The 10,333-nt window shown below is 35.9% G+C and overlaps 1 protein-coding gene across 2 annotated transcripts; it reads right to left on the minus strand.

Annotated features, from left to right (window-relative positions):
* Window positions 1-128: 128 nt before the first annotated feature.
* Window positions 129-9,541, minus strand: LOC149729030 (splicing factor 3A subunit 1-like). Of its 2 annotated transcripts, none has more exons than XM_089887522.1 (20): window positions 9,375-9,541; window positions 8,848-9,046; window positions 8,016-8,116; window positions 7,771-7,875; window positions 7,282-7,434; window positions 6,996-7,064; window positions 6,602-6,752; window positions 6,322-6,420; window positions 5,981-6,066; window positions 5,514-5,669; window positions 5,071-5,233; window positions 4,583-4,701; window positions 4,031-4,174; window positions 3,499-3,591; window positions 2,847-2,961; window positions 2,485-2,573; window positions 1,619-1,725; window positions 1,194-1,296; window positions 779-850; window positions 129-358 (listed from the first exon to the last, which is right to left on the minus strand). In XM_089887522.1, the coding sequence occupies exons 1-20, from the start codon at window positions 9,411-9,413 to the stop codon at window positions 257-259; spliced, it is 2,265 nt and encodes a 754-aa protein (XP_089743648.1). In that variant the 5' UTR covers window positions 9,414-9,541; the 3' UTR covers window positions 129-256. The 2 variants fall into 2 exon arrangements, with proteins under 2 accessions (XP_089743648.1, XP_089743647.1); XM_089887521.1 differs by having other exon boundaries at window positions 2,847-2,964.
* Window positions 9,542-10,333: the final 792 nt, after the last annotated feature.

Genomic DNA, 10,333 nt, shown 5'->3' on the forward strand with positions numbered 1-10,333 from the left:
GGGTAGAACACTTGTCTCTAATAGAAAGGGTGGCAGTCTAGTATAGTAAGCTCCTAGTATATAGTAAGCATCAGAAACCTCATATTACTCAATTTTTAGTAGAATTGAAATTGAGGAAAAGGTGGCACTTCTGTTTCAAACGTTTCTTTTATTTACATTCAAATTTTACATGCTGGCAGTTTCTACATTTCACAAAGTTTTATTTTTTCCTTCCCCCTCTCCCCTTCCTTTTATTTTTTTCTTCTGCCTCTCTCCTTTATTTTTTCCTTCCGCCTCTCTCCTTTACTTGCAGTCCAACAGTAGAACCCGATGTCATGTTGTAAAACGCCAGAGAATTCGAATCTTTTATGAACAGACCCTGTGTAAATGATATATTCGGTTATGGTTTAAAGATTGGCGTAATGTTTGAGTATATTAAACAATAACTGGGGTAAAGATTGGTGTTGTGGGTGAGGTCCTGCAGTGTGACACCTAATGTACCTAGGATTTAGGCCAGAACTGGTCCATTACCCCAACATTGTATATATACACATTCGATTCTACAGTGAGGCACGCCATGAGTTCTGGGATTTACAGAACTGGTCCATTACCCCCAATGGGCCCCATTAGTGTTACTGTTAACCTATTTATTCTCGCGTGGCAGGGCAACGACAGTCGTTATAACACAGATGTCTCGTTACATACACCTCGTGCTCGTCCACAAGTTTCTTGTGTTATTACTACCTAATGATCTGTGTTATGTACATATGAATAAAGTTTGAATGCATAGAATACTCACATCCAGTTGCAACTTTTGTTTGCCAGCGGGCATTCCCGTTGATTCGTGAATCTTTGCTTTGATAACCGAAACCTGGAAAAAAATGTATGTATAATAATGTGTACGACTGTACAGCATGTCTACTGTGCATTAAAGGGACTTTAGAAAGAAATGAAAAGTTTGTCATTTTTAAACCAGGGCTTTTACAGGGGGTGGCTAAGAGTTAATTATACACAAAGTATAGAATATATAATACTGTTTAAACGTAAAGGGGTCACAGGCTAGAAAGTTGGGAAGCTTTCACATTTTATACATATATACTGCGTGCCCACTGCTGTGGTCTTTGTGGCTAAATGGATAAGTTAAAGTTAAATATATATTGTATAGCATAGCTACAGTGTATAGCTTGGTGGTAAAATAGTTAAGTTTAATTCACCTCATCAGTAAGTGGGAGTGTAAAAGTAAGAGTTTGTCCGACCAAGTTCCATTCGTTCTTATCTGGTGCGTTTGGACAATTCACATGGAATGTTACAGGACCGCTGGAAGAAAATTAAGTTAAATAACATATTTAAAGCTATTCAGACAATTCATTATATTGCGAACCAACATTTGATGTCCCATTATTGTCTTCTATATAAGAAAAACATATTCCTGGTAGCCACGAGCAGATTCAATCATGGGGGTCTGAATTCCCTTCCTTTTTGGGAAAAAATTAGGCATGACATAATGTCATACTTCTGTTTTTACACATCTTGTTCAAAAATTAAAAAAAATAAAACTAAACCCTTCTTTTGGAAGTTTCTGGATACTACCCTGTCAACAGCTACATAATGTATATGCTATCACTCTTGTAAGTCTTACTTGCTCATCTGTAAGAATGTTTGTGCTGGCATGAGATCGGCTTCTGTGCGAGCTTTCTTCGCTTGAGGTGGACCGTCCATCATCTGCGACTGAAGTGGGTGAATTTGCTGCGAAGTTAATGAGTTGGTTACTTATAAGTATGGAAGGGGTCTTATGGCGTTGTTTGTGTTCGTAAAGACCAAGGTTTCGTTTGTCATATGAAGAGGCAATATCAGGGATCGCGGTTAAGTATCTTGCTCAAAGACACATAAGACTAGAATGGTAGTTGCATCAAGTCGCGAACCCGTATTCACTGGGTTATAAACAGGCTCACAGGCACGTTAACCACTCCAGCACGGCAGTGTTTTTTAATTGTCGTAAAACTATGTTTTGGTGTATAATAAGATACCCACGTTATAACTAGACAGTGAGCATGAGGTGTATGAATACACTATGTGTGTCTGGTGTATAAGAAGACATCCATGTTATAACTCGACAGTGAACATGAGGTGTATGAATACACCATGTGTGTCTGGTGTATAAGAAGACACCCATGTTATAACTCGACAGTGAGCATGAGGTGTATGAATACACGTGGGTGTCTGGTGTATGAGAAGACACTCATGTTATAACTCGACAGTGAGCATGAGGTGTATGAATACACCATGTGTGTCTGGTGTATAAGAAGACACCCATGTTAAACTAGACAGTGAGCATGAGGTGTATGAATACACCATGTGTGTCTGGTGTATAAGAAGACACTCATGTTATAACTCGACAGTGAGCATGAGGTGTATGAATACACGTGGGTGTCTGGTGTATAAGAAGACACCCATGTTGTACCTTCACAGTAAGCATGCAATGTATATCTAGTTTAAACATCTTACCTGCATTTGTTGCATTGGTTGAATCTGTTGTATCAACTGTGGTTGCCCCATGGTGTGTGACATCATCATTTGCGGGCGTTGTACGGCAACTATAACACGAATATATAAATTAAGTTAGATAGCAGTAAGCTCGGCGTTATTTAACTGTGTTTTTATTACCTTGTTACTTTTTGCAGCTCAAACAATCGTAATGATTTAATAATTCAATAAAATGAAAAAATGACCAAAGAGACATTTATTTTGGGGAAAATTATTTTAAAATGTCTATGTTTATATTATATGATGTCTATGTTTATATTATATGATGTCTATGCTTATATTATATAATGTCTATGCTTATATTATATGATGTCTATGCTTACTTAGTTGTGGTTGAGGTTGACGTACGACACGCATAGGTTGTTGGACCACCAGCACTGGTGGGTTAGGTCGTTGCACGGGGATGACAGTCGGCCGCATGACTACTTGTGTGAGAACCTGCTGTGTATAAGGTTGTTACAACTTGTTTAGTTACTAACACTAGTTTATTTTTGTACAAAATTTGTGCAAAATTATTTCATTTTTTAATTTATGTCTGGGGTCACTATTTTTAAAATACAGCTATAGTCATTCTTTGTGTTTGAGGCGTTTGTTTAATTAACACTACTACACTAGTTCAGTATTGTAGTATGGTACATAAATCGTACAAAATTGTCATGTTTTTCAAATTAAAGGCGAAAATTGGGGTCATATGCTAAAATACAGGTAGTCATAACATCTGGTATTAACCCTGTTTCAAAAGCTTGGATGACATGGCACTTATGCACCTCTAACGCTACAGTCTTACACCTATGGTTTTATAAAGTTATTTGACTATTTGCTTTTATTTTACTTTTGTATGTCTAAACTGATTTTAGGCTATAGAGTATTTCCATGCAACTTGCAAGCATTATTCTCGTAGACCCATACATGGTGTTACAATGGGTCTTGGTATAAAAGTTGGTAAACCAAGTTGATCTGTTATATTGTACTCACCTGTGGTTGTCGGTTGACCTGTATTTGTACATTGGGTGTTTGAACTGGTGTTGGTGTTGGTTCAGTTGAAACAGAAGATTTACCATCGCCGCCCTGTTGTTTGATACAATGGTTATAGAGGGATATACAATCTCCATGTTACTTTTGCATATAAATATGATTGACGGTCTCTATGCTCCATTATAACTAGACGTGATATACGAATACAAGAAAAGTTAGAACCAAGACTTGTGTTGTATAGAAAGACTCATTACAATCAAGAGTTTTATCATTGGTATCATGTATGAAATTATCCCTTTTAAAACACTAAACCACATAGTTGATTACTCTACTAATGAACCTCCCAATGCCTGGATCTTTCCAACTTGTTCCTGGCCGCTACAAATATTTTATGTCCAAGAAAGCTTTTCAAATGCATGAGTATCAGGACCATGATGAAAGGTGACATTCATGCCAATAAAGGGATTAATATATTTCATGTCCCATTCTCCACAAACCCCCTGCTTAAAACCATTCTGTTAAAATACATTACCTTTGGCCCAATCTTCTCCAAGGTTGAATCTTCCAGCAATCCATGCGTCATCTTTACATGGTGTTGGACCTCTTCACTTGTTACTCCTGATTGAGCTTGTCGTTGCGTCTTCTCCATCGAACCGGAATGACCATCCCATGTCACCTGAAGAAGACAATTCAAATGATTGTACGTTCTCTCTAAAACACTTTTCTATTAACAGCAAACTAATATATTGTTTATATTTACCTTCTGTGCCATTTTACCGCTTATTTTACATTTTACACTTGCCATACTACAAACAGTTGTATAGACACTGGCATATAATATTTGGTATATTTTCAGTGGGATATACTTTCATTGTAACTTCCCACGTTTACACCACAAGTTATAATATACACCATATAAAACATACATCAACAACATCACAACTTGCATTTATACTTGCTTTAGTTACTACAGAATACAGATAATAGCGGTTGATAGACACTGAAAAATAATGATAGTTGCATTTCAGTGATATATATTCGCACATCAAATACCATATATACACCATAGAAAACATATACCAACCTTATCATCAGCAGCAATTTCTTCCTCCCCAACTTTCTGTCCAATCCCGGTCTCTTCCACACCAAAGATATCCGTTCTCCTTTCAGCGAGTCCTCTTAACGAAGCCTCAATGTCTCCTCCTGTGGAAATTCAACGTTTCCGTCATTAATAAAATATTTCGGTCATTAATAACATGGGATCATATTCTGCAGTTTGCCCAACTGTGTATTGGAATATATTTATTTCTACATTTCTGTGTCAACTAGTTCTGTGAACCGGATTGAAATCCTGGCATTAACCCCATGTTCCCCTGTAGGACCTCACCCATATATGGGTGCAACAGCCGCACTATTAAGTTTTCCATCCTTTTCCACCCTTTTTATCCATAGCTTGTTTTAACGACTGTCATTTTGCTGTTGATCCCGAAAACTCAGTGATTTAAACAACATGATCTTCGCTTTTGTTGTTTAAGAGATAAAAAAATGATGTTTTATGTTATACCAACCTACCTGGAGCAAATACTTCTTCTTCTTGCTGCTTCTCAGCAATCTGCTTCTTCTTCAATTCCTTCCAGTTAGGATCTAGAAGTCCGTACCTCATATGCTCCTGGAACTTATCAGCGGGAACCCTTTCACCAGTGATGGGTGACACCATGAAGTTGCTGCCCCATTTCTATACAACATATTATTACGTATGTGGATTGTGAATGTATAACACCTGTATGGTTGGGAATATGTGTGGTTTATGTTATGTTGCTAGGACTCCTATGCAACTTATTTATAATCAAGCTGGAAACTTTAGAACTCTTCAAATTACAGAACATTTTCTTTTCTCTAATGACAAACTTAAAATACATAAGAGCGCAAAGTCATGAGAGCCATTTCGCTCTTTTTGATGCTAACAGCTACAGTAACTTACGCATATATTGATATATATCCACACACTGACACACCTTTCTTGAATCCAATGTTTCCTTATTCTTCGGGTTGTAGTTGGACCTGATAATAACATCATCGCGAGACATGGGGGCTTTAATAGGGGGTGCGGGTTGAACAGGGGGTCGCCGTGGTATGGGGGCCGGCTCGGGTTCGGTTTCTTCCTCAGAACTCTGAATAAATCAACATGTTGTTGGTAGGGGTAAGGTGGGACATGCTTTTGTTATTTTCTCGTCCCGTTTGGTGGTAAACAAAGCTTATTTACGGAATTATATATACAGTAGCCCTATAATGCTAAAAAGGCGTTGTTGATTGTTAAAAACAAGTAAGGTATCACGGGACATTACGTGCTAAAGGTTGCACATTTTACACCAATTGCTTTATTTCAGTGGTCACAGATTACACATCCAACTAAGTCGGTTTAAAATATATATGAAAAATCCCAATAAATGTGGTAGTTGGCTACTCACTGCTGACGACTTACTTCTTCCATATCCATATCCACCAGTTGTGGTTGCTCCTCCTGTGTCTCCTCCTCACTCCCACTCTCCTCTTTATCCTCTTTTCCTCCTAATGGTAAACCATGGAGACTTAATAAGTAACCTTAGTACTCAATGTGCCAATGTGCCTAGTACTCAATTCCCAAAAGACAAATATGAGCAAAGTCATATGCATTAGGGTAATGAGCCAAATCTGGCCTAAATCCTAGGTCCTCTAGGACCTCACCCATACAAAATACAAAACTCATAGGCATTGGAATATAAAAAAAGACAACAATTTCTTGTTGTAGCCCCTTAAAACTAATACACCCCAAAGCTAACTTACCAGTTTCTTCTGGTTCCTGCTCCCCGTACTTTTCTATGCGTTCCTGTTGTAACAACCGTGTACCAAGCTCTTCAACCGATACTGGACGTGGAAAGTTACCTGGATGAAACACATAGATAGTTAATTAATTCGTTATTAAAGAAACCTTTTTTTTTTATCATATCAATTTTTGTTTGTATTCTTTTTCGACCAAAGATTTTTTGTTTGTATTTTTTAAATAAAAGAAAACCACTTTTTTCAATTTTTTTAAAAGTTGTTTTTTGGATAATGTTACAATTACCTCTCTCCTCTGGATGGAAATCCACCGTTTCCACGACAACAAAGTCGTGCCAATCAATCTGTGCGTACATCGCTCTCTCCTTTTCAACAGCTTGCTTCTCTCTTTGTTTCGCTCGATCCTCGTGTTTCGTCCAAGCTACTCTGTACTTAACCTGTTGTGTAATACACAATGCTGTATTACTAAGGACAACCATGTGCGCCAAACATACTTTATAGACACATAAAATAAAACACTTACTAAAACAATGCAACATTATTTTTTTACAATATAAACACAAGATTTTCAGCAAAAAAAAGTCTGCGGCATTTTAAATACCCTTTGGGATTTGTTCCCAATGAAATCACCATTACTTTGATCCACTATGCACTTTATAAATCAAACAAAAATCACTTACATCTTCCAAGATACTTTTAGGAGTTTCATTCTTGAGTTTGGAAAGCACGTTCTTTGGTGGGATGAACACCTGTCATGTAAGAATTGGGATTATAACACAACTCTAAATTATAGGCACAGGTTGTGCTAGCCCAGTTAAAAAATCTTCATTCAAGTCCTTGGACAAGACACTTAAGAGCTACTATCCCAACTCAGGGTCCCTTATGGCGGTTATGGGTTGTCTATATTGTCAGCCATATATTAAAAATCCATTCAGAAGTTCAGTTATACACGCAACACCATGTTACCTTTGTATATTGCTCCACTAGCTTGGTGAAGTATTGAAACATAGAATGCTGAGGTCGCAGAAAATCAAACTGATAATTCTTCGCTTCTCGTTGCATTAGTTGCGTCAGAAACGAACGACCGTTACGCGCAACAAACTGAGCTGTTAACCTCACCTGTTAAGAATACAAAGCTTGTAAATTGAGCATAACACTATGATACGGATTTTTGGAGAGACATATTGTACACCGTATCAAATTATCAATCATAAGGCTCCCTATATTTATTTGATGACTAGGGAACTAACTGCATTTTTGCAATGTAACCCAAGGTTTTGTTAAACATGGATAAAAGATTATTTCTCAAAGAGACCAATGGCAGTTTAAAAATTCTAACAAAATGATGAGCTAAGGAGCAAAACACATACGCTTTTCAAATTAATGGTTTCAACTTTTAAGATCGAACATCAAACCCTTGTTAACTACTTGAATATGTATCAACATAAAACTCACAACGTCCAAATCATAAGCAGATATAGAAGGCGGGTCGAATGTGAACTCGAACGAGGTTGGGGGATCTTTGGGGACAAATTGTTCCTGAACAACTGCCACAGATGGCTGTAAAAGTAGGAGATATATTCTTTAAATATTACAACTAAAAGTGAGTTTCTATCTGTATTTTAAACCTAAAAATTTAGATTAAAAATCTGTCAGAAACTTAGTATTTTTGTTCTTTTCACATCACACATGTTTTTTACCTTTACAGTTGGAACTACTGGTTTAGGAGCAACTGGTTCTTTTCCTTTCCCTTCAATGAATTCCTTGACTTTGTGTCGATAATAAGCATGGTACGGATCAGCTGTTAATAATAACAATGTATTTTACTCTTTCAAGAAAAGATGATTTTTGTGTAGGGATGCACATTACAGAATAATTAGGTATTCTAGGATATCCTAGAATACTTTAATTCGAATCTAGAATTCCGAATCTAGAATTTCGAACCTTTTTATATTTATAGGAAAAAAAAATGTTACCCACAAAAGTCAGTTTATTGACCCTTTCATAGCAGCCTTGTTGGGTCATGAGCTGTAGAATGATCAAAAATTGTACTATTGGGTAGTTTTTGCGTCATGAAACGTATAGCACGCTATAAAAAGACGTTGCGAAACGTTTACTCCCGAAAGTCCCACAAACACAAAAATATTTTTTTTCAAAATTAATAAGTTTCAAAAATTGGTAATATAGTATATGAGATGACGTGTAATGACCTCATTAAACAGAATACCGAATCCCGTAATTAGATTCGAATACAAAAGGATTCGGATCTCACGGATTCGAAATTCTGTAATGTGCATCCCTATTTTTGTGTGAGGATTTACCCGATATTTTTGGACCTGTACTTAATTTTTTTTTGCGCCATAAAGCATGTTTCATTATGGTTTATTAAAAAAAATTAGTTTAGAAACCAATCTTTATTCACAACAAATTAAAATAGACGAACATACTAATCTTCTTCACTCTTCTATGTAATTTACGCGCCTACAAAAGAACCACTATATGAAAAGTTACAAGTATAATGAATCTACCCACTTGCATTAAGGAAGTTAAACTTTGAATTATTGATCTCATTTTGCCGAATTCTCGCCTCAAACTCTGGCCCATTCCTTCCCACGAAGCTCGCAGTTTTATCTACGATGTTACGAACCTCAGGAGGAGGGTATATGATCCCGATGATTGGTTTGTTGGATTGACTCTCCTCTGCATCTGGCTCCGGGGCGTCTCCAGATACCTAAAATATTTATAAAGAATGAAATGTAATAATATTAATATATATATATATATTTCATCTATTCGGTCACGGTAACGAAGACGAGAAGTAACGTTAAACTGACAGTTCTTGAAACGCGTTTATGTATATATACAAAGAAAAAGAAATGTGGTAATTTGTTTGACGGGAAAACCAAATTTGTTATGGCATAAATGGCGGAAAAAAGACATTGGTTATGAAATAAAATTAAAGTATATTTAACATTAACATAATTATACGATATACCACTTGTTTGTTTTCTTTAATATGGTAAACGTATGAAAAATTCAATACATTAAGCTATACCAACCCTAATGTCTTCTGCTGGAACAACAGCCATCGGTGCCATGTTTGGAAATAATTTATTGCGATCAGAGACTGGTGTCTTTCTATTTGTCAGCTTCTATTATAAAAAGAGAACATTAGTTAAAAAAATACTACACTTTTTTATATTCTGAAGAAAATTTAAACCGTAGCAGCTACTGTCTACTACCAGAATATTAACGTAACAGACCAACACGAACTCAAACACATCTACAACCCGTATAAGCATGTACATTTGCCTTTTACCTATGATTTGCTGCGAATGTTACGCTTTACATTTTGAAAAACGTATTTCAGTCGTTTTATTTCAGGAAAAACACAAAAATATATTTAATGCCTAAATATAAAATCTGCATTTAGTTATAATTTATTTTTTTTGTTATTAAGTATTTTTAGGTTTACGGTATCAATTTTAAAATAAAATAAGAGATCAAACATGGCGTCTAAATTGCGCCCATGTAACGTAAACTGTTCAATAAACAACGTTGGTTTGGGTAACTCCTGATTTATTTGATCACTTTGTTCAATTTTAAAATGACGAAATACAGTTGTTTAGGATTTTAGTTTATCTTTTTAAATAAAAAGGTACCGCCAAATAACTAGAGTTCAAAGTATATGTTTATCTATATGTAACTGGTTTAGTTATTGCGAACGCATTAAATATTACTGAATTAAATTGTTTAATTTTATCTTTACTAATAACACGTTTTCACGCAAGTATTATGTTTCGTAAGTCATGTTGCAAAAACCTTCATACATGCGGTCATTGTGCAATGATTAATTTAAGTGTAACTTTCTAAAACGTATGTTGTTTACATAAGTAACTTTATGGGTGTGTGCTGCCTAACTTACACAAATGTCCCTATACTATACGGTATCGAGTTACTATATGTAACTTTATTACTAAAATATGTCAATTTTGGTGTTTTAATTGTGTAATTCCAT

This window comes from Ciona robusta, chromosome 11 (genome assembly GCF_009617815.1).
Source record: "Ciona robusta chromosome 11, ASM961781v2".
NCBI classification, from domain to species: Eukaryota; Metazoa; Chordata; class Ascidiacea; order Phlebobranchia; family Cionidae; genus Ciona; species Ciona robusta.